The following is a 25,200-nucleotide window of genomic DNA, read 5'->3' on the forward strand; positions in this document are numbered from 1 at the left end:
TTTTGCTTGTTTTTGCTGTTCTCCAAACACAATTTTAAAGTTTTTAAATTGTATAGAAATGCAGCAAATGAGCTTCAACTTTCTTAAAATGTCTTGACCTCCAGACCTCAATAAAACTCAGACCCTCGCTACGGCCCTGAGAGCATTGTTTGCTAAACTAAAGGTTAAGCTTAGAGTAGCATGACATTGTTCTTGCTACTGGTCTATGGACAGGTTTGCGTGTTGTTGTGTTTTTACTTTAATGATTAGGGTTTGGGGAGGGTGAGCTGATCCTACATCTGTTCTTAATACATCTTGTACCCGGACCATTATAAGTCACTCCTACACTCTCTAAAGGTCTCAGGCGAGATGTGTGTTGGGACTATTGTTACTATATAACTGTAACCTCTATAGAGCCTTGTCTCCAAGCGACTTGACCCCCCGCCCCCCCTCCGTAGCGACGGTCACTTTGTTTGCCTTGCTTTTTTCTCCCTTTCCCTTAATGTTCTCTCCCTCTCCATACCTCTTCACACATTCTTTGTCCCTCTGTCCATCCTTCTTTTCCTATACACTGGCTCAGCATGGAAGCTTACCCTGGGGCTCAGTGTCTTTTGTGTGGCCCAGTGTCACTACTCTTTGTTGGGCTGTCAGATTTTGCGAGAGGTGTGGGAGGGAATGTGGGTCTCATGGTTAGTTTAGTTTGGTTTGGTATAGTTTAGTTTAGTGTGGTTTACTTTAGTTTTTGTTAGGTTTTGTTTGGGCTCAGTTTGGTTTAGTTTAGTGCTTGGTTAAGTTTAATTTGGTTTAGTTTCGTTTCATGTATGTTCGGATGTTCTAGCTGTGTCTGAATCCTGGCTTAGGAAGACCACCAAAAATTCAGAAATTTTAATTCCAAACTACAACATTTTCAGACAAGATAGAACTGCTAAAGGGGGCGGTGTTGCAATCTACTGCAAAGATAGCCTGCAGAGTTCTGTCCTACTATCCAGGTCTGTACCCAAACAATTTGAACTTCTACTTTTAAAAATCCACCTCTCTAAAAACAAGTCTCTCACCGTTGCCGCCTGCTATAGACCACCCTCTGCTCCCAGCTGTGCTCTGGACACCATATGTGAACTGATTGCCCCCCATCTATCTTCAGAGCTCGTGCTGCTAGGCGACCTAAACTGGAACATGCTTAACACCCCAGCCATCCTACAATCTAAACTTGATGCCCTCAATCTCACACAAATTATCAATGAACCTACCAGGTACCCCCAAAGCCTTAAACACGGGCACCCTCATAGATATCATCCTAACCAACTTCCCCTCTAAATACACCTCTGCTGTCTTCAACCAAGATCTCAGCGATCACTGCCTCATTGCCTGCATCCGTAATGGGTCAGCGGTCAAACGACCTCCACTCATCACTGTAAAACGCTCCCTGAAACACTTCAGCGAGCAGGCCTTTCTAATCGACCTGGCCGGGTGTCCTGGAAGGATATTGATCTCATCCCGTCAGTAGAGGATGCCTGGATATTTTTAAAAATGCCTTCCTAACAATGTTAAATAAACATGCCCCATTCAAGAAAATTAGAACCAGGAACAGATATAGCCCTTGGTTCTCCCCAGACCTGACTGCCCTTAACCAACACAAAAACATCCTATGGCGTTCTGCATTAGCATCGAACAGCCCCCGTGATATGCAGCTGTTCAGGGAAGCTAGAAACCGTTATACACAGGCAGTTAGAAAAGCCAAGGCTAGCTTTTTCAAGCAGAAATTTGCTTCCTGCAACACTAACTCTAAAAAGTTCTGGGACACTGTAAAGTCCATGGAGAATAAGAACACCTCCTCCCAGCTGCCCACTGCACTGAAGATAGGAAACACTGTCACCACTGATAAATCCACCATAATTGAGAATTTCAATAAGCATTTTTCTACGGCTGGCCATGCTTTCCACCTGGCAACTCCTACCCCGGTCAACAGCACTGCACCCCCAACAGCAACTCGCCCAAGCCTTCCCCATTTCTCCTTCTCCCAAATCCATTCAGCTGAAGTTCTGAAAGAGCTGAAAAATCTGGACCCCTACAAATCAGCCGGGCTAGACAATCTGGACCCTTTCTTTCTAAAATTATCTGCCGAAATTGTTGCCACCCCTATTACTAGCCTGTTCAACCTCTCTTTCGTGTCATCTGAGATTCCCAAAGATTGGAAAGCAGCTGCGGTCATCCCCCTCTTCAAAGGGGGGACACTCTTGACCCAAACTGCTACAGACCTATATCTATCCTACCATGCCTTTCTAAGGTCTTGAAAGCCAAGTCAACAAACAGATTACCGACCATTTCGAATCTCACCATACCTTCTCTGCTATGCAATCTGGTTTCAGAGCTGGTCATGGGTGCACCTCAGCCACGCTCAAGGTCCTAAACGATATCTTAACCGCCATCGATAAGAAACATTACTGTGCAGCCGTATTCATTGATCTGGCCAAGGCTTTCGACTCTGTCAACCACCACATCCTTATCGGCAGACTCGACAGCCTTGGTTTCTCAAATGATTGCCTCGCCTGGTTCACCAACTACTTCTCTGATAGAGTTCAGTGTGTCAAATCGGAGGGTCTGCTGTCCGGACCTCTGGCAGTCTCTATGGGGTGCCACAGGGTTCAATTCTTGGACCGACTCTCTTCTCTGTATACATCAATGAGGTCGCTCTTGCTGCTGGTGAGTCTCTGATCCACCTCTACGCAGACGACACCATTCTGTATACTTCCGGCCCTTCTTTGGACACTGTGTTAACAACCCTCCAGGCAAGCTTCAATGCCATACAACTCTCCTTCCGTGGCCTCCAATTGCTCTTAAATACAAGTAAAACTAAATGCATGCTCTTCAACCGATCGCTACCTGCACCTACCCGCCTGTCCAACATCACTACTCTGGACGGCTCTGACTTAGAATACGTGGACAACTACAAATACTTAGGTGTCTGGTTAGACTGTAAACTCTCCTTCCAGACCCATATCAAACATCTCCAATCCAAAGTTAAATCTAGAATTGGCTTCCTATTTCGCAACAAAGCATCCTTCACTCATGCTGCCAAACATACCCTTGTAAAATTGACCATCCTACCAATCCTCGACTTTGGCGATGTCATTTACAAAATAGCCTCCAATACCCTACTCAACAAATTGGATGCAGTCTATCACAGTGCTATCCGTTTTGTCACCAAAGCCCCATATACTACCCACCATTGCGACCTGTACGCTCTCGTTGGCTGGCCCTCGCTTCATACTCGTCGCCAAACCCACTGGCTCCATGTCATCTACAAGACCCTGCTAGGTAAAGTCCCCCTTATCTCAGCTCGCTGGTCACCATAGCATCTCCCACCTGTAGCACACGCTCCAGCAGGTATATCTCTCTAGTCACCCCCAAAACCAATTCTTTCTTTGGCCGCCTCTCCTTCCAGTTCTCTGCTGCCAATGACTGGAACGAACTACAAAAATCTCTTAAATTGGAAACACTTATCTCCCTCACTAGCTTTAAGCACCAACTGTCAGAGCATCTTACAGATTACTGCACCTGTACATAGCCCACCTATAATTTAGCCCAAACAACTACCTCTTTCCCAACTGTATTTAATTTATTTATTTATTTTGCTCCTTTGCACCCCATTATTTTTATTTCTACTTTGCACATTCTTCCATTGCAATACTACCATTCCAGTGTTTTACTTGCTATATTGTATTTACTTTGCCACCATGGCCTTTTTTGCCTTTACCTCCCTTCTCACCTAATTTGCTCACATTGTATATAGACTTGTTTTTTTTTTTTTTTTTTTTTTTTTTTTTTTTTTACTGTATTATTGACTGTATGTTTGTTTTACTCCATGTGTAACTCTGTGTCGTTGTATGTGTCGAACTGCTTTGCTTTATCTTGGCCAGGTCGCAATTGTAAATGAGAACTTGTTCTCAACTTGCTTACCTGGTTAAATAAAGGTGAAATAAATAAAAATGTATACTGTATATTAACAGTTTAAAGCTGAATTGCAATACAATACATACAAGCAATACAATATATATAAGTTGCACTGCTGCGAGCTGCACATTCTTCTGGTCACCTCAATCAAAACCTCCTATTTTTTGGTCAGATATAACCTATTAAACAGTATAATGCATTATCCTCATGATTCCTGTAATAAAAGTGTCTGCCCTGATGCTGTGCCTGCCTGTTTCACAGAGGCCAGCTGCTGTAATGAGTGAGCCTCTCATGCTCTCTCTCCCCCCTCGTGTGCCCCTCGTGATTGTATAACATTTCAAAATGCAATGCAGGACAAAAAATACTTTGGAAGCAACTAGTTGTCCATATCAAAGAGAGGAGAGTCTCAGCTTTCTATAGGTATAATTTTATTTCTCAACGATCATTATTGCGCTCAAGGCACACTTTTACAAACAATATATCTGATGTCTTTGAAATACAAAGGGTACGAAATTGTGCATCAGCCATCGTAAGTGCACTGATAGCAACGTTTTGTTAGGATAATACATTTACTATTATATTAATACATTAGCAGAAGATATTATATTTAGTTAGCTATCTAGCTAATGTGTTTTGAGGTGGTTCCTCAGGTGGTGAATTAGGTCTATATTTAAGTGATAATGCCTGAGAAGCCGGTGTTTAGAGGATATATTGGCATGAGCCGGCAAACCGTGCCAATATATTCTCCAAACACCGGCTTCATACAATGGGTTACCAACATATTCAAATAATGATTGACATATTTTCATTCAAAATGTTATTTTGAATAATTTATTCATACTATTTCATTCTTCCACAAGATCTAGTCCCGACACAAATCTAGGGTTGCTACCCAAGCCGGCTGATCATTCGTTCTATCGGTTTGGTTCCCAGAGTCGTTCAGTCTTTTGTTCGTTCTAAATGTTCCATTGCCATACTGGCTGGCAACGTTCTTATCTCTTGCTTGCTTGCTAGCCAACTACGTCGAACTTACAGTAATGTCAAACAGTGCAGCCAGAATAACAGATCAAAATGATCTAAGGCACTGCATCGCAGTGCTAGCTGTGCCACCAGAGATTCTGGGTTCGAGCCCAGGCTCTGTCGCAGCCGGCCGTGACCGGGAGGCCCATGGGGTGGCGCACAATTGGCCCAGTGTTGTCCGGGTTGGGGAGGGTTTGGCCGGCAGGGATATCCTTGTCTCATCGCGGACTACCTGTGTCGGGCCGGGCGCAGTGCACGCTGACCAGGTCGCCAGGTGTACGGTGTTTCCTCTGACACATTGGTGTGGCTGGCATCCGGGTTGGATGTGCATTGTGTCAAGAAGCAGTACAGCTTGGTTGGGTTTGTGTTTCGGAGGACGCATGGCTCTCGACCTTCGCCTCTCCCGAGTCCGTACGGGAGTTCCAGCGATGAGACAAGACTGTAACTACTACCAATTGGATACCATGAAATTGGGGAGAAAAAAGGGGTAAAATATATATATATTTTTTTAAACAATGAGCTAATGATACGCGATTTTGCCTGGCATAGATAATGTGCTCTTTTGTTATGTCCCTGTGGTACAGAGGAGCTATTAGCACAGCTAACACAATCACTTCAAACTGAAGCTGGAAAGACGGCAAACTAGGCTGTACTTTGTTTCGTTTTACCTGTTTTCTGATAGTTTTTTGTATATATCCATAAAAATGATGCTGATTCATGATTTTGACTGGCTGAGAAAAGCTGCCTGCCTGTCTGTCTCATCCCGACTCCCAACACATTCATTACTATGGGACAGCTGGAGATAAAATTTTAACAATAAACAATGTTGCAAATGCCAGAAAGACAGAGAGTAAGGTTTATACAAATCTCCGCTGTTGAAAACAAATGTTAGTCTAAAAGAAATTTGATCTAATGTCTAAATACTTTTTATAGTGGAGCTCAAGTTCATAAATTGCCTGGCTGGGCTGATGAGTGGATTGTGCAGTCAGATGGAACAGAGTAAATAGGCATTTTAACTTCATAGATTTAGCCGGTGGTAACTTGTGGAATTGACATCGGCTGGAATGCGGTTTTAACCAATCAGCATTCAGGATTAGACCCACCCGTTGTATAAATAATATTAGTGCACATAAAGATGAAGGCATTTATCTCTGTTGAACAAAGAAATCTGAAAATTCTGGTGCCCTATTTTACCAGTAAAATGGAACAAAAGTAGCCTAATTGTCAAAATATCAAAATATTTTGAATCATGCATTCCTGCTTGGACATGTTAGATGTAACAACTTATTTATTGAATACCATCTCAGTAGTGTATTACACCTCTTAATAAAGCATTGTGAATGTCTTTCTAAAATGATGACTAAAATGTATTCTATTGTGTGACGCTGCAACAAAAACAATTGGGGGTGGCCACCAAATCATTGCCTGGTGCCACCAGGGTGAAAATGTTTGTCTGGAGCCCTAATTTAGTGTATATGTAGCATTTAGAAGTATTATCTGCTATATATGGAATGAGAAAGCCACATTATAGATTTAACTTTTTTGTTAGCTAATTTATGAGATACTGAATATGGACTTTCTCTTAAAGCAAAGATAAGTGGCACACATGATGCACGTACACACAAACACTTAAACGCATAGACAGACAGACTGACATACAGACTCACTTTCACTATTAATGAAAACTCTCCCTCAAGTAGAAGACAGTACTGAGTGCTACCAGGGGGTTAGCAGAAGGATCCAACCTGCACACACTTAGGCTTATTTTTCTATAAAGAGCAGCTTTTTGTAATCAAATGTAGTCATGGCAACATTTTCTGTGTTCTGTGTTGCCATGGTGACCAGGGGACACCTGGGGAAAAAAGTGGGTGGTGCAGGGTAATAGTCGCCTGGGTACCAGTCTCTTTAGCTAATCCACTCCCTGTACTTCATATCATGTGCCAAAGAGACTGGCCTTTCTGCTGTCTTCAAATATGAACATTCTATCATTAATGATCTTGATGAGAATGGAGGATTTGATCCTGATTCGCTCACCCTCACAGCTATCCTCCAATCACATTTATTATGCAAATATTGGAACTATCATTTTTTTCTCCACAGATCTCTTGGCATCCCTTTGCTAAGTAACTGTTTGTCTGTCCAGACGAAACCAGTCTGTCAAAAGTTGTTAGCTCAGGTCTAAATTCCCAAACTAACTAGCTACATACTGCAATTCCAACCACACAAAGTCTTAGTTTTGATTTTAAGCCTCAAAACAACTTGCCGAGCTAACAGCGGAATGTTTCCAATTCTGTTTTCGAGGCTCAAAATGTTGTCATGGAAAATATTTATGTTATTTCCAACAACCATTGAGCAACTCTGCCTTAAATCCAGCGCATATTGAACATTGAGATTGAAGAGACTGGCCTTTCGACAATGACAAGGAGCGGAAAGGAGTGGAATGTAAAGAGACCGGTACTCAGACTATGGTAGTAGTGGCTATAGGAGTTTATAGTATACAATGCTATTAAAAAATAAATCATTTAAGAACAAGTTAACTACTGACTTTCAGCATGGATATAAGGAAGGACAGTCAACTTGTACTGCACTGACTTAAATGACTGATGATTGGCTAAAATAAATGTATAATAAGATGATAGTTGGAGCTGTATTGTTAGTTTTCAGTGCAGCCTTTGATGTTATTGATCATAATTTGTTATTGAAAAAACCTGCTTGTTATGACTTTGAATCACCTGTCATCACATGGTTGGAGAGTTACATATCAACGAGAACTCAGAGGCTATTCTTCAATGGAAGCTTCTCTAACATCAGATATGTACACAGCAGTATCCCACAGGGCAGTTGCCTTTTTTTCACACTTAACAGTTTCCTGTGTGTATTAAGAATGGTCCATCACCCAAAGACATTATGTGCCAATATAGAATTCAACCAATATCAGATTGACCACCACAGACCGATGCTGGCACTAAGACTGCACTGAATGAGCTGTATACCACCATAAGCAAACAGGAAAATGCTCATACAGAGGTGGTGCTCCTAGTGGCCGGGGACTTTAATGCAGGGAAACTTAAATCAGTTTTACCTCATTTCTATCAACATGTTAAATGTGCAACCAGAGGGGAAAAAACTGTAGACCGCCTTTACTCCACACACAGAGACGCGTACAAAGCTCCCCTTCGCCTTTCATTTGGCAAATCTTACCATAATTCTATCCTCCTGATTCCTGCTTACAAGCAAAAATTAAAGCAGGAAGCACCAGTGACTCGGTCAATAAAAAAGTGGTCAGATGAAGCAGATGCTAAACTACAGGACTGTTTTGCTAGCACAGACTGGAATATGTTCCGGGATTCTTCCGATGGCATTGAGGAGTACACCACATCAGTCACTGACTTCATCAATAAGTGCATCGATGACGTCGTTCCCACAGTGACTTGTACGTACATAGCCCAACCAGAAGCCATGGATTACAGGCAATATCCACTAAAGGGTAGAGCTGCCGATTTCAAGAAGTGGGACTCTAATCCCACTATACCCTCTGACAAACCATCAAACAGAAAAACCGTCAATACAGGACTAAGATCAAATCGTACTACACCAGCTCCGATGCTCGTCGGATGTGGCATGGCTTGCAAACTATTACAGACTACAAAGGGAAGCATATCCGAAAGCTGCCCAGTGACACAAGCCTACCAGACGACCTAAATAACTTCTATGCTCGCTTTGAGGCAAGTAACACTGAAACATGCATGAGGGCATCAGCTGTTCTGGACAACTGTGTGATCATGCTCTCCGCAGCCGATGTGAGTAAGACCTTTAAACAGGACAACATTAACAAGGTTGCAGGGCCAGACGGTTATCAGGATGTGTACTCCGAGCATGCGCTGACCAACTGGCAAGTGTCTTCACTGACATTCCCAACCTCTCCCAGTCTGAGTCTGTAATACCAACATGTTTCAAGAAGACCACCATAGTCCCTGTGCCCAAGAACACTAAGGCCTGTGACTACCGAACATTAGCACTCACGTCTGTAGCCATGAAGTACTTTGAAAGGCTGGTCATGGCTCACATCAACACCATTATCCTGGAAACCCTAGACCCACTCCAATTTGCATACCGCCCCAACAGATCCACAGATGATTCCTTTCACACCTGGACAAAATAAACACCTATGTGAGAATGCTGTTCGTTGACTATAGCTCAGCGTTCAGCACCATAGTGCCCTCAAAGCTCATCACTAAGCTAAGGACCCTGGGACTAACACCTCCCTCTGCATTTGGATTCTGGACTTCCTGATGGGCCACCCCCAGGTGGTAAGGTTAGGTAACAACACATCCGCCACGTTGATCCTCAACACGGGGGCCCCTCAGGGGTGCGTGCTCAGTCCCCTCCTATACTTCCTGTTCACTCCTGACTGCACGGCCAGGCACGACTCCAACACCATCAATACGTTTGCCGATGACACAACAGTGGTAGGCCTGATCATTCCAGGTGAAGCTGGTTGAGAGAATGCAAAGCGTGTGCAAAGCTGTCAAGGAAAATGGTGTCAACTTTGAAGATTCTCAAATATATATATTTTGATTTGTTCAACACTTTTTTGGTTACATGATTCCATTTGTGTTATTTAATAGTTTTGATGTCTTGACTATTATTCTACAATGTAGAAATTAGTACAAAATAAAGAAAAACCCTTGAATGAGTAGGTGTTCTAAAACTTTTGACCGGTAGTGTATACCAATGACCTTCCTTATGCCTTATCTGAAAATCAAACTACTATATTTTCAGATTATACTACAATTTATACAGCAAGACTATAGGTTCAACAGGTACAGCAAGCTCTACATGTAGATCTGGGAAATATTTGCCTCAACAAACTTGTTTTGAAAACCAAGGTTATGTTGGTCTGTTCCAACAGGAAAAGGCCAACACAGCATGGGATACAATTATGTATGGGGGGGGGGAGTACAAATTCAGAAAGATTCTTAAGCAAACAACCCAAGCATTAATTGGGAGTCAGGTGAACTACTGTTCTGTGGACTGGGGAAATGGAACAGCAAGTGGAATTAGAGGCTGCAGATTGCACTGACAAAGCAGCAAGGATTGTTTTAAGGTGGCAATATGGTTATTCTGTTGTAGACATGGTCAATGCTCATGGTTGGTCATCAATCAACAAGATAATTGAAAAAAACTGTCTTATTTTATTTCACAATCTACACCATTTAAAACAGCCAAACATTCAGTAAATACTAGAAATAGATTGTCCACCATCAGTGGGGGGGGGATAAGTATTTGATACTCTGCTGATTTTGCAGGTTTTCCTACTTACAAAGCATGTAGAGGTCTGTAATTGTTATCATGGGTACACTTCAACTGTGAGAGACAGAATCTAAAACAAAAATCCAGAAAATCACATTGTATGATTTTTAAGTAATTAATTTGCATTTTATTGCATGACATAAGTATTTCATACATCAGAAAAGCAGAACTTAATATTTGGTACAGAAACCTTTGTTTGTAATTACAGAGATCATACGTTTCCTGTAGTTCTTGACCAGGTTTGAACACACTGCAGCAGGGATTTTGGCCCACTCCTCCATACAGACCTTCTCCAGATCCTTCAGGTTTCGGGGCTGTCGCTGGGCAATACGGACTTTCAGCTCCCTCCAAAGATTTTCTATTGGGTTCAGGTCTGGAGACTGGCTAGGCCACTCCAGGACCTTGAGATGCTTCTTACGGAGCCACTCCTTAGTTGCCCTGGCTGTGTGTTTCGGGTCGTTGTCATGCTGGAAGACTCAGCCACGACCCATCTTCAATGCTCTAACTGAGGGAAGGAGGTTGTTGGACAAGATCTCGCGATACATGGCCCCATCCATCCTCCCCTCAATACGGTGCAGTCGTCCTGTCCCCTTTGCAGAAAAGCATCCCCAAAGAATGATGTTTCCACCTCCATGCTTCACTGTTGGGATGGTGTTCTTGGGGTTGTTCTCATCCTTCTTCTTCCTCCAAACACGGCGAGTGGAGTTTAGACCAAAAAGCTCTATTTCTGTCTCATCAGACCACATGACCTTCTCCCATTCCTCCTCTGGATCATCCAGATGGTCATTGGCAAACTTCAGACAGGCCTGGACATGCACTGGCTTGAGCAGGGGGACCTTGCCTGCACTGCAGGATTTTAATCCATGACGGCATAGTGTGTTACTAATGGTTTTCTTTGAGACTGTGGTCCCAGCTCTCTTCAGGTCATTGACCAGGTCCTGCCGTGTAGTTCTGGGCTGATCCCTCACCTTCCTCATGATCATTGATGCCCCACGAGATGAGATCTTGCATGGAGCCCCAGACCAAGGGTCATCTTGAACTTCTTCCATTTTCTAATAATTGCACCAACAGTTGTTGCCTTCTCACCAAGCTGCTTGCCTATTATCCTGTAGCCCATCCCAGCCTTGTGCAGGTCTACAATTTTATCCCTGATGTCCTTACACAGCACTCTGGTCTTGGCCATTGTGGAGAGGTTGGAGTCTGTTTGATTGAGTGTGTGGACAGGTGTCTTTTATACAGCTAATGAGTTCAGAGTTGCAGTTAATACAGGTAATGAGTGGAGAACAGGAGGGCTTCTTAAAGAAAAACTAACAGGTCTGTGAGAGCCGGAACTCTTACTGGTTGGTAGGTGATCAAATACTTATGCCATGCAATAAAATGCAAATTAATTACTTAAAAATCATACAATGTGATTTTCTGGATTTCTGTTTTAGATTCCGTCTCTCACAGTTGAAGTGTACCTATGATAAAAATTACAGACCTCTACATGCTTTGTAAGTAGGAAAACCTGCAAAATCGGCAGTGTATCAAATACTTGTTCTCCCCACTGTAAGTGTTATCCAGACACAAAAGAGAAACGAGCAAAATAACATTTTTATTTAGAGCAATAAAGAAATATAATAATTTATCAGAGCAAACCAGAAACCTTTCAATATATAAATTCAAACAATACTTTAGAACCATTTAAATATAATTAATTGAAAGTGTCACGTGTACTCCCTCACCGGCCTCTAGGTCTTCAGGCTGCTGATTATCCCGCACACCTGTCACCATCGTCAAGCGCACCAGTGCCTCATGACACTCACCTGGACTCCATCACCTCCTTGATTGGCTTCTCTATATCTGTCACTCCCCTTATTTCCTCAGGTGTTGTTCCTGTTTCATGTTGCTGCGCTGTTTGTGGTTCTTGTTTTGTTTATTTATTAACACTCACTCCCTGTACTTGCTTCCCTGACTCTCAGCGCACTCGTTACAGGAAGGTTGTGCGTGACTCTGGTAGATGAAGGAATCAATCTATCTTTTCAGACTGTTCGGGTATTTATCTGGTCAATATGTCAGTGTATTATGCCTGTTTGTAACAGTGTGTTATATATGAAAATGTGATCGTATTATAAATTGTATTTTAATGTTTAAGGACTCTTGGACGATTAGTCCAAATGAAGACTAAAAGAGATCCTAATAAAATCATGTATTTGTATGTTTTATGTGGATCCCGGGATGAGTAGCTGTTGCATGTGCAGCAGCTAATGAGGGTCCTAATAAACTTAACTAAACTGTGGGCACTTGTGAAGAATAAACACTTCATGAACTTGAATAAACACTTCAACTTGGTAGTTGAATGGTTCCAAAAGTACAAACCCTGTCCACCTGCCACTCCAGAAAGACTCAATCAAACAATCGAAAGTAGGCATGTTGGGTATAGTTAATTATCAGATATGTAGTATTGCTCTGACTCTCTTCCCTTTGTGTGTATGGGTGGGCGGGCATGTGTGTGTGTGTGTGTGTGCAGGGTGAGGAAGCTGAAGGAGACCCTGGGTATGGTGCAGCAGCTGGACAAGAACATGAGCAACCTGCGATCATGGCTGTCCCGCATCGAGACCCAGCTGGCCAGGCCCGTCACCTACAACGTGTGTCACCATGAGGAGATCCAGAGACGGCTTTCCCAACAGCAGGTGGGTGGTAGTAGGGTGAAGTTGCCCCTAGACACTGATCTTGGGTCAGTTTAGCATGTGGGTGCCAGGGTCCTCTTTATTAGGCACCAAATGAACAGGGAGGGAGTACCTGTTTAACGCTTTAAAATGTTTTCCATTGAACACAACCCAGGTTGTCATAGCGAATATTATGAAGTGATTTACCTGTATAAATACAGATTCAAAAAGGTGTTTTTGTGTAATATGCACATCACAAATGTCCCACCGGTGCTGGGCCAAAAACATTCTATTACTCAGATATAGATTGTAATGACCATATCTGTAATATCTGTATTGATTTCATTTTATTTTAGTTATTTGAATAGATGGCGATAGATACAAACATATTACCCCATTGAACAAACAACTATCCAATGCATAGCCTTGTCAATAGCCGTGTCCAACGTTGTCCATCTGTCTGTCCACATTACGCTAAGTTTGTCCTTGTTTCCATCCACAGGAGCTGCAGAGGGACATCGAGCAGCACACGGAGGGCGTGGCATCCGTCTTGAGGCTGTGCGACATCCTGCTGCACGACCAGGATGCGTGTGGTGGCGGCGACGGCGAGAATGACTCCATCCAGCAGACCACCTGCAGCCTAGACCAGCGCTGGAAGGCCATCTGTGCCATGTCCCTGGAGAGGAGGCTCAGGTAGGACATACACACACACTCACATGTGTGTATACACACACACACAATCAATCAATCCCCACAAAATATATAATGTATTTATAATGCATTACCAAACAGGTGGCTTATACAAAGTGTTACTAAAAGTGATGAATGAAGTTTGTGGGTTCATTTGGATGGTGATGGATGGTGATGTTTCGCAGTCGAGAGTGAAGTTTCATCTGGGTTAAGATCACCCCTCCCTTATCCTAACCTTAAAGGAAATATCCACCCAAAACCACTAATTCCTATCATTTAAAGTGTTAAATAACACTAATATGTGAGAACAATATATGTTGTTAACAAATGTTTAATTTTGTCGTTATAATAAGGTTGGTAGCAACATGTGAAACTTGTTGTGGAAATCTCACCATGTTCAACCTGCAGATCGATGTGTCTCGCAGCGACACCATGCAATGCACCCTGGACTGAAGAGGCAGACAAATAGGAGAAATGTGGTGGACCCTAAATTATACATTTCTCAAAGTAGGAATGTCGCTAAAATATAATCAATTGCTCATTCGAAAGAAGACAACCTGGTATGGCATCAGCTAGTATTTAAATCTGACATGTATGATAGATGTTTTTGAGATCTTTAAAGTCATATTCCTTTTAACTTCCAGTGTAGTGAGAGCGGTTTAATCGCAGTGCTAGTCATACCTGACAAATGTCCGCCTGCTCGAACGGCAATAGCTCCGATACACATGAAAACATAAAATCACTCAGAGAATTGATAGAACATCTCTCAGAGATGCACGCAAACGATATAACATTCAACATGGGTGAATCTTTCCTTTGCCTATTAGTAGGAGGATTGCAAAACATGACCCAAGATTAGCGTCTCAGGGCAACTTTATCCTACACTGATGTTTCCCTATGATAGGATCGAGGAGACCTGGAGGCTGTGGTGTAAGTTCCTGGATGACTACTCGTGCTTTGAGGACTGGCTGAAGTTGGCCGAACGCACGGCAGCCAACCCCAACTCTGACAACGTTCCGTACACAGTCGCCAAGGAGGAGCTCAAGAAGTTTGAGGTCAGTTTTGGGGGTCAGGACCCTATAGGAACTGACAGTGAAGTTCACTTCTGCCTCCCAAATAGCACCCTATTCCCTACATAGTGCTCTACTTTTACCCAATGCTCTGATGAAAAGTAGTGCAAATTGCAGGGAATAGGTTGCCATTGCAGACACAGACACTGTCTGAGATTTTCATTGTATTCCATTAACTAACCAATGGCTCGGTTACTGGATGGTTGGTTTAATCATATCCTTTCCCCAATATTCATCAATCAATGTTATTCACAACCCTCTCTCCCTCCTCCTTCCCTCCATCCTTCCTTTTATCTTCCCTCATAATCTTCCTCCCTCGCTTCCTTTCATCCTCCCTCCCTCACTCTCGGAATACCCTCTACACCTCCCCCATCCACCATACATCCCCTCCCTCCCCACCCTACGCAGGGCTTCCAGAGGCAGGTGCAGGAGCGTGTGACCCAGCTGGAGCTGGTCAACAACCAGTACCGCAGGCTGGCCCGGGAGAACCGCACAGACGGCGCCAGCCGCATCAAGGTTATGGTCCATGAGGGCAACTGCCGCTGGGATACACTGCACAGGAGGACGGCGGCCATCTTACGCAGGCTAAAGGTGATAAGGAAGGAATGCTTTTTATTTTATTTTTTTAAGAAAATAAAAAATGTGCACACTGCGCTTGTCAGTGTTACTTTAGTTAGCTTACACATCGGCCTTACTGTCTATCAGAGCTTAAGAAATAATTGGCGTATTGCTTTTCCTATTTTTAAGGGACTTATAAAAAAAAAAAATGAAATGCCAAGATGGCCAATTTTATTTTATTTTTTACATCAAGAGCCAGAGCTATGACTGTTTTCCACCCCCCATGTGAATCTTGAATTTTATCTGCACCTTGACTCTAGGTGTGCACACTATCAAGCACTATTTTCTTACAGACAAAAACTCACGGTCTCTTTTCCCCTTCCCCACTGCAGCATTTTACGGGCCAGAGAGAGGAGTTTGAGGGGACCAGGGAGAGCCTGCTGGTGTGGCTGACGGAGATGGACCTGCAGCTCACCAACGTGGAGCACTTTTCTGAGACAGACACGCAGCACAAGATGAAGCAGCTCAACGTAAGGGGGGAATGGGTGGGATTGGGGGAAGGTGGGGCAGACAGAGGGATTACACACACACGCACAAGCTCAGGAACGCATATTCACTAGTGGACACACACACACACATGGAGGAATGTGCATTCACACAGTTACTTCTCCCCTCCAGTCCTTCCAGAGGAGATCACCCTCAACACGGAGCGCATCGACGGGCTGATTGTGTTCGGCGAGGGCCTGATCCAGAGGAGCTCTCCGCTGGACGCCGCTCTCATCGAGGACGAGCTAGAGGAGCTACACTCCTACTGTCAGGAGGTGTTTGGCAGGGTGGTCCGCTTCCACCAGCGCCTCACGCAGCCACCGGTTAGTATGTGTGGACACACATACACACAGATGTACAGGCACGCACACAAAAAAGAGAAACACACCTCAACAAAGAGAGAGAGACACACACACACAGAAGAGTTGTACTCCTATTGCCAGGAAGTGTATGGCAAGGTGATCTGCTTCCACTAGCTCCTGACACAATCTCCTCTCTTCCTCTCCAGGTGTTGAAGGAGGAACCGGAGCTCTTCAGTGGGGACAAGCCCCTGGTGGGGAGCTGTGAGCTGATTGGCCGTTCCTGGCTGGGGCGGAGCCAGAGTCAGGGGAGTGCCCCTGCCACACCCACCCACCTATTGGCCCCTCCCCTGGAGTGTTCGGGCCGGGAGACACCCGTGAGCGTGTGCGACTCCATCCCTCTGGAATGGGACCACACAGGAGACGTAGGAGGATCTTCGTCCCACGAGGAGGAGGAGGTTGAGAAGAAAGACGGGACCTACTACAGTACTCTGTCAGGTAAAATACAGTGTTCATGTTTCCTCTCTGGTGACAACTAAGTGTGTATGTGTGTGTGTCTTACAATCAGTAATGAGTATTCAACAAAGCTGTGGTATTTATGAATACAGTATATTCATGTACGCACACAGCCACAGTGACAGTGACAGTCACGCACGCACGCACACACACAGACACACACACACTCACACTCAACTTGGCCCTCTTCTACTCTTCTCCAGAGGTGGAGGTTACAGAGAGTCCAGAGGACTTTGTGAAAGCCACGGCTCTCTCACTGGGAGCTGATCCCTCTGGTAGGCACCACTATGGTCTTCCTCTTCCATGCCGATGCCATTAGGTGGCTATATACAAGCGGGTTCTGCTAGGCTTGGGGCATGCCTCACGCAACCCCACAGTAACCTCACGCAAAACTGCTAAAGTACACTATCTTATAGGAGTCCTCACAATAAAGTGTGATCACCGCTCACAAAAGAGCAAAAGCTCACTAACAATTTCACTAGGCTACATGTCAGCTCAGTGTAATTTTAAATGTATATTTTCTGATTTCATTTAACATATATATAGAGAGAGGATGACAGGGAGTTGTGTCAAAGAGCAGTAGGCCAAATTCAAATGTATGCTGACAAGTGTGCCAGAGGCTGCAGCATTACAGCTAGACCAGCCAAGTCACAGCGTTGTTGTTTTTTTCTCGATTTGAAGGTTGGGGTTTCAATCCCTGATCGAGTCATACCGAAGACTCAAAAAATGGAACCCGATGTGTCTCTGCAGGACAGTCCGCATTAAGGCCAGGCACCACATGCTGAAATGAAATGTTTTCATCTACCTGTCAATTTAGAGATTTTGGGGGTATTTTGGTCCATTAACATTAGTCTTTTTAAAGAGTAAACATAAACGTTAAAAAAACTTGATGAAAATGTATATTTTCTTTAGTTTATCATATTACCATCAAAATGTTTCTGAATTTGAACAACTTTAAAATGAACATACATCAATCATGTCAAAGCTCACTACATAGGATTACACATCATTTCAAAGTCCATTTCATAGAAAATGTTACAAACTGGACTACATTTAGTAACTTACTTTGAAGAGATGGTGATTGGGTCTAAATAGGCTTTTTGGCATTTGGTAGTGTACTTGTCTTTAACTGCCATTTCCCAAAAGACTCTTTCCACACACCAACTAATTTTCTCAGCGTCAGAAGGATCTGCTTGACCATATCAAAATTGTGTGTGGTTATCCTTAGATATATTCTCGGGACTTGCCCAGAGGGAATTGTTGATATGCCGTAAATGTTTTATTCTAGTTAACATTTTATTTGGAAAAATGCCTTTAAATGTCTTTAGTGTTTTACAGATAGAAAGATTGAAGTATTTATCCACAAAGTCCGGTACTGGAGTGTCTTAACAAAATGAAACAAAAATATTTAGGCTGACTTAATCCAGTGTCTAGAAAAAATAATATTTGCGTTGTATGCAAATATGCACTATTTAATAATAAATCACCTCATTTGCATATTGTAGTAATATGTTTCAAAAAATAGTCATTCAAAAAAATATTTTATTCAACTGATAAAAGTTGATTGTGATATGATTAAAAGAATTAGCGTGTGGTGCCTGGCCTTAAGGAGAACAGATTGGGGGTAAGGCCCTGTGACAGACTAGCGTCCTGTCCAGGGGATGTATTTGAAGTAGAGAGGTGATTCAGCAACACCTGGAGGACAATGGCGTTAAATAAAAAAGCATTTTTATTGCTACATGTAGAAGCAATGTGTTATGGCTTTTGGCCTTCGTCAGGGTTTTTACAGAAGTAAAACAGAATGAGTCTTTTTATACATTTCAAGGGACCAATCACAGTTAGTATACCAATCAAAACATGTGAATCAGGGAAACTACCTCATGCTAAGGAAACAGAAGATAGGTTCCTGCCCCATGGGTCATTCTGGCTCGGGCAAGGCTACTTATTTTTACTTACACCTCAGTTAGAGACTTGTCTGCATAGTAAATAGGCTTTTAGCGTAAAATCCACTTAGGGTTGCCAGATACAGTGAAAGCACTCCCATCTGTGTTGCCAGATCCAACTACACTAATTCACCCCACTGCTGTGCCATAACCTCCCTTTGCTACTGTCTACCACCTGAAATACTGCATGGGAATAAAGATGCACACACATGGATTCTTTCACTGCTTGATTTACACTTGTATGGCATTATTATTTGGGTGGCAGAAAATCTCCTTTATAACCAGAGCAAGCCCACTGGGAAAAAACTAGTTGAATCATTTTTTAAACGTCATTTCAACAACAAACAATCAATGTGATAACGTTGAATCAACATGGGAAACTGATTGGATTTTCAATAAAAATAAATAAATCTAATGACGTGACATTTTTTGTTGATTTCACATAGAATTCACATTCATTGAAAACTCATGTAAATCAAAACTAGTTGTTGAAATTACGTCTATGCCCATTGGAAGTAGAATGGTCTGCAGGGAAAATGTGGTTATTATTGTTTCAATGTAAACTCAGGCTCTAACGGGGTGTGTGTGTCTGTCTGTCTGTCTGTCTGCATGTGCGTGTACATGCATGTCTGTGTGTGTGTCTGCATGTGCGTGTACATGCATGTCTGTTTGTGTGTGTGGTCCTCTCAGTTCCACTCAGATCCATGGCCATACCCGAATCTCCAAGTTGGCGCTCACCAGGCGACCCGGACAGGGAGTCCCTCCACCTGGACTCTCCTGACGGCCTGGACCCCTCACCTACACACACTAGCACTCCCTTCAAACAAGGCTACGTAAGTCGCTCCGGGCTGAAATGTATCCTAGGATCAGCTTCCCCTCCCCAATCTTAACCATGCCCATTAGTAAGGAAAATGCTAATCCATTTAGGGGCAACTTCCCCTTACTCCTACATAAATCTGCTCTGCTGCTCCCCTCTGGCTACACCTAGTGTTTGTGTGTGTGATTAGATTAAATTATATATTTTTATTTAGTCACCAGCACAGGGTCAGAGATGTATTTTGCAGTATACAGTGAAATGATTAAGCACCGAGTGAATGAATGAAACAATAAAACATGTCATATTAATAATACACAGTTTAGAACTGCGACAATGATAAATATAAATGTCTATTGTGGTGTGGGAAATGTTCTGTTGAGAGGGGGAGGCAGTGTGCACCCAATGATGCGTTGGGCTGAGCGTACCACCCTCTGTCGTGCCTTGCGGTGGAGTCACCAAGCTGTGATGCAGCCCGACGGTATGCTCTCGATGGTGCTCCTGTCGAACAAGGGCCCTCGGGAACAGACCTTTCTTCAGCCTCCCGAGGTTGAAGAGTCACTGTCGTGCCTTCTTCACCATGGTTTGAGCATTTCAGCTCATCGGAGATGTGTAACACAGAGAAACTGGAAGTTATTGACCATCTCCACTGCGGCCCCGTTGATGAGGATGGGGGCGTGCCGAGCCTGGTTCCTCCTGAAGTCCACAATCAGCTCCTTTGCTTTGCTGACATTGAGGGAGAGGTTGTTTACCTGGCACCACACTGTCAGAGTGCCTACCTCCTCTCTGTATGCCGTCTCGTCCTTGTGTGCATGCATGCACATTGGTGTGTGTTACATGCTGTAACAGTGTGTGTCTGCGTTACAGGTGCGTCTGATGTCAGAGTGCAGTGGTAGCATCAAAAGTGTCAAAAGGGTCTCCCTGATCCTGGATGATGAGGAGCAGCCCGAGGAACAGGGCCTCACTGGCCTGACGACCGCTGACAAACAATCAGGTACCGCACTCACACGCACACACATTGGGGGAGGAAACGTGTGAACATTCTTACCTGCCGTCATGCAATATTTGCAATACACAAATAAATGTATGTCACAAATGTGTGTGTGTGTGCCTGTGGGCGTATTTGTGTTCTCAGGGGTGATCGAGCGCTGGGAGCTGCTGCAGGCTCAGGCCAGGAGCAACCTGCTGTCTGGCCTGCGGGAGCCTTGCCAGTTGACCTCTGACCTGCGTGACATCACTTCCTGGCTGAGGTGGGTAACGCCAGAGCTGGAGAGAGTGCAGGTTCCTGAGACCCCCACCAGCATCCAAGACATGGAGGCTAGGGTCAAACAACTCAAGGTAAGGCTTCTGAATATTATACTGTACTACAGTGTCCATTTCAGGACAGCTGAGACTAAGGCTTTTTAAATATGGAAACCATACATTGCTCCATTCAAGGTAAGGAAATGAACTACATACAGTGCTCATCTTTTCCATTAATTTTGGTTTGAGGCATAATAGGGTAATAGCTGGATCTACACAACAGATAGCTGACCTGGGACGTGGACTTATCTCTAGAGAGACACTTTTGAGGTTTAAAAACATTGGACAAATGTACATTTTGAAGTCAACTATCCCTTTAATCGTCTCTTTAAAGCTGCAATCTGCTTTGTTGTTGTTTAAGTCAGATTGCCCCTCTACCTGTCCCTTTAAAGGCCCAGTATGTAGCTTTGTGCGTGGCCAGACCAAATGTGAGTTATAGATTTGTAATTCTTATTGAAAGCAAGTCTGATAGATCCATACCATGTGCTCTATTTCTATGCTTCCCCTTCTTAAGTTTAGATTTAGCTTCTTTTACTTTCAGCTTCAAAGCTGAAAATACTATATTTTTGGTAACTGAAAATATTTTTCTCAGCGGTTTAGATGGTACAATAATTATCGACACTATACATTTCTCGCTCTCTCTCACTCTCGCTCTCTCTCACTCCAGGAGATGCAGAAGGTATTTGCTCACTACAAGGCCGTCATGCTGTCGCTTAACCTGGGCGGTCGCGACGGTCCGGAGGCCCGGGAGCTAGGGGAGGGCCTGGCTAGTATGAACCAGGGCTGGATGCTGGCCTGTGCTGGCCTGGAGGAGTGGCAGGACAGTCTGCGTACCACTGTCATGCGCTGTCAGGTCAGTTACTGTACAGTTATAGGACAGTGGGTAAAACTGTTTGAAATGACATATTGTCAACCAGTTTTGCCTAGAAAATACGTAATTCAACCGGTTTTGCACACTGGGAGTAAATTGTTTCTCAATTTTGGTTCCTGGGGTATAGCTCCTCAAGGTTGCACATATTTGTTATTGCCCAGCAAAAGCACACCTGATTCAACAACCCTTGCCCTTCATCAGGCGTGCTTTTGCTGGGCCAGAAGAAAAATGTCCAACCTGTCCAGATGGTAAAACTGGTAGCAATTAAGTCATTCTGATGTCTTCTGTGATGTCATGGTCTGGTTGTATGCTGATTGGAAAATGTTCTTTTTAGCGACCAGAAAAATAGATCCTTACCTGGTTGTAAGGTCATCTGACGTCTCTTGAGTGTCTCTGCAGAAAATACAATTATTATTATTATGACGTCCAATGCGGCGACCTACCGTCCTATCCATGGGGTGTACTTGTAGTTCAAGCTGCCTCACAATACAGAATCAATAGATGGGTTCATGCCCCTATGGACGGTTTTGGTTTGGACAGGATTAGTTGTCCAATGCTTACTTACTATGCACCGACCTGAGTTCCCTGACCTTTGCCCTTTCTCCTCTAACCCACGGCAGGAGTTCCACGAGACGCTGCACTCCCTGCTGCTGTGGCTGGCCCATGCCGAGAGCAGGCGCTACGCCGTCGACATCCACCACCCGGACACGCCGCCAGGCATGCTGTTGGAGCACCGCAACACACTCACTGTGAGAGAGGGGAGTGGGAGGAGACATAGGGGAAGGGGGAGAGGGAGGGAGAATGCTGGAGGAGGGAGAATGGGGAGGATGGATAAGGGGGGAGGAGGGCGAGGGAAGAGAAAGGGGTGTTTGGGGTGGTAGAGGCGATGGGAGTGGGCAGGGGGTGGTTTAGGAGAGAAAAGGGGTGATGATGGTTTGGGTGGTTAGAGTAAGGGAACTTGAGGGGAAAAGTATGGAGATAGAGGGAGAAAAATGGAGGGAGTACACATGACTTGACAGAGAGAAGGGGGAAACGGAAAGTTCTAACGGATAGTGCAATATACACTGAGTAGGCTGAGCAGATGTGTGGCAGGTAGCCTAGTGGTTAGAGCGTTAGACCAGTAACTGAAAGGTTTCTGGTTTGAATCCCAGAGCCGACAAGGCTCTGTTGCTGTGCCCTTGAGCAAGGCACTTAACCCTAATTACTCTTGTAAGTTGCTCTGGATAAGAGTGTCTGCTAAATGACTAAACAATAAAAAAATAAATGAATCCAGGTCAAAGCTATGATCCCTTATTAATGTCACTTGTTAAATCCACTTCAATCAGTGTAGATGGAGGAGGGGAGGAGACAGGTTAAAGAAGGATTTTTAAGCCTTGAGACATGGATTGTGTATGTGTGCCATTCAGACGGTGAATGGGCAAGACAAAACATTTCAGGGCCTTTGAATGGGATATGGTAGTAGGTGCCAGGCGCACCGATTTGTGTCAGGAATTGCAATGCTACTGGGTTATTCATGCTCAACAGTTTCCCATGTGTTTCAAGAATGGTCCACCACCCAAAAGACATCCAGCCAACATGACACAACTGTGGGAAGCATTGGAGTCAACATGGGCTAGCATCCCTGTGGAACGCTTTCAACACCTTGTGGAATCCATTCCCATGAATTGAGGCTGTTCTGAGTGGGGGGGGTTGCAACTCAATATTAATGTTTAGTATACTCATTGTAAATGTTGCACATTCCCTTATCAATGGTTTGGCCAATGAGTTTTTACATTGATAATTTTCCACGGGATCGGAAGCTCCCCTTCAACTGATGTCTGTGTCTGTGTCCTTTTTTCCAGGGCCTGCAGAATGAGTTGCGGGCGAGACAGAGCCAGGTGGGCTCGCTCCAGGGGCTGTGGGGCCAGCTGCAGCCAGCGGAGGAGGAGGGGGGGGAGGAGAGCATAGAGGCTCGGGAGAAGCTCCACGTGACAGCCAACAAACTGTGGACGCTGCTCCGCCAGGTGGCCCATGACCTCAGCGTCGTGCAGGAGCGCCTGGTAAGGAGACCCCACACCAAGTGATTTGAATTTAACATTTTAAAAAATTGCTTCTCCTTTTTCATTTATTGAGATCATTTAAAATAAAAGTAATTTTTTTCAATGATTTGAATTTGACTTTGAGTTTACTTCCTCAATTGACTAACTTCAATCGAATTGAATTTAAACCTGCTCCACAAACTTTGCTAGGGTTTGTGGTTGATTCCATTCCAATATAGACAGCTCAGGAAGTAAACTCAAACCTTTGTTGGTTTACATTCCTGATTTGAATGACTTGAAATTGAATTGACCCCAACAATGCACTCCACGGTTTATGGATTATGCAATCCCAATCACCAGGGACCTCCACAAGGTGTTGCACATTTTTTATCTCGCCCAACAATCACCAAGCCATTGATTCGTTGGACCGGGTGTATTAGTTCTTGGCTCGAACAAAACTATGCCCCTTCTGGAGGTGCCCCAGGAATGACATATTGACAATGTTTTAGAAATGCACAAAGAACATTGTTTACCAGACAGAATTGGAAACACATTTAGAAGAAACATAAGAAAACAGACTGAAACGGGGAGTCTGTGGACTTAAAGATACAGCAAGAAACACAAGTTTTCGGGTTTACACTGCAAAGATGTCTTAAAACAAAGTTGACACAACCCACATTCCTGAGTCGTGTTCATTAGGGCACGCAATGGAAATGGATTTAAGACATTTTGCAATGGAACACCAAAATGAGCGTTTCCTAATAGACAAATCCAGGTAGTCCCTTCTTGTTTGTCTGTTTTCTTACATTTGGTGCCTAATGAACACGACTGTGTTGCTGGCACCATGCTCCATCCAAATGAGCCCATTGAAACCCCGATTAAAGCAGTTAAGCTGTCAAAACATTGGTATTTATTAACTGTATTGCATCGGAACCAGGAGTATGAGACTTTGATTTAATTTTCTAACCATTCAAATGAACAACCTGACGTGTTTACTGCCCTTGCTGCAGGACTGTGGGACTCTATCTGCAGGTCCGGCTGCGGCTCGAGCTGCAGTTGAAAGTGAGGGCAGAGGGCAGGCGGAGGCCAGTCAGTCCCCGTCTAATGCCAGTCAACAGGAGAGCACCAATACCACACCAACCTCGGCTGGCAGAAGGTACGGACCAGATAGTTTACATTTCTTCAGTTCAAAAATGCTTTATTACAATAGGTAATCACGCAGTGCAATTAGAATATACAGTATATAACAGAAAATATAAAACATAGAAATGATTATTGTCAATGTTGAGATGATTATAGACACTTGGGCTGGAATTCAATTGAAGGTGCACTGCAGTGCTGCACCCCCATGTTCAGAGATCCCATTCATGAATGTCGGCTCAAGTGTTAATTGCCTTTAAAAGGCGCTTTCTCGGTAATGTAGTGGGCAGCGCGCCTTTGAATGAATTCCTGCTTTGATGTAATGATACAAGGTTAGTGGTCTCTCAAGACTTTTTACGTGGAGGCTGAAGTTGCCCCTAGACACTGCTCTTTGGTGAGATTTGCATTTCCCCCACTAATAGTTAAGGTTAGGATTGGGTGAGGGGAAACTAATCCTAGATACGTACCTGGGGAAAACTTCATCCCGAAACAGTTTTTATGGTCTATGGAGGTCGTTTGTGG

The 25,200-nt window shown here is 43.9% G+C and overlaps 1 protein-coding gene across 1 annotated transcript in view; it reads left to right on the top strand.

Moving 5' to 3' along the window:
* The window catches only part of LOC115107488 (nesprin-2-like), a 217,424-nt gene that overhangs the window by 191,296 nt on the left and 928 nt on the right, over window positions 1-25,200 (top strand). Inside the window, exons 96-110 of the mRNA XM_065008488.1 lie at window positions 12,773-12,935; window positions 13,414-13,604; window positions 14,506-14,656; window positions 15,080-15,262; window positions 15,622-15,774; window positions 15,922-16,098; window positions 16,284-16,572; window positions 16,794-16,865; window positions 19,224-19,366; window positions 20,215-20,341; window positions 20,483-20,685; window positions 21,317-21,502; window positions 22,141-22,269; window positions 23,362-23,559; window positions 24,549-24,694. Of these exons, the coding sequence (XP_064864560.1) occupies window positions 12,773-12,935; window positions 13,414-13,604; window positions 14,506-14,656; window positions 15,080-15,262; window positions 15,622-15,774; window positions 15,922-16,098; window positions 16,284-16,572; window positions 16,794-16,865; window positions 19,224-19,366; window positions 20,215-20,341; window positions 20,483-20,685; window positions 21,317-21,502; window positions 22,141-22,269; window positions 23,362-23,559; window positions 24,549-24,694 (2,511 nt within the window). The remainder of the gene's footprint in view (window positions 1-12,772; window positions 12,936-13,413; window positions 13,605-14,505; window positions 14,657-15,079; window positions 15,263-15,621; window positions 15,775-15,921; window positions 16,099-16,283; window positions 16,573-16,793; window positions 16,866-19,223; window positions 19,367-20,214; window positions 20,342-20,482; window positions 20,686-21,316; window positions 21,503-22,140; window positions 22,270-23,361; window positions 23,560-24,548; window positions 24,695-25,200) is intronic.

This window comes from Oncorhynchus nerka, linkage group LG24 (genome assembly GCF_034236695.1).
Source record: "Oncorhynchus nerka isolate Pitt River linkage group LG24, Oner_Uvic_2.0, whole genome shotgun sequence".
Taxonomy (NCBI): Eukaryota; Metazoa; Chordata; class Actinopteri; order Salmoniformes; family Salmonidae; genus Oncorhynchus; species Oncorhynchus nerka.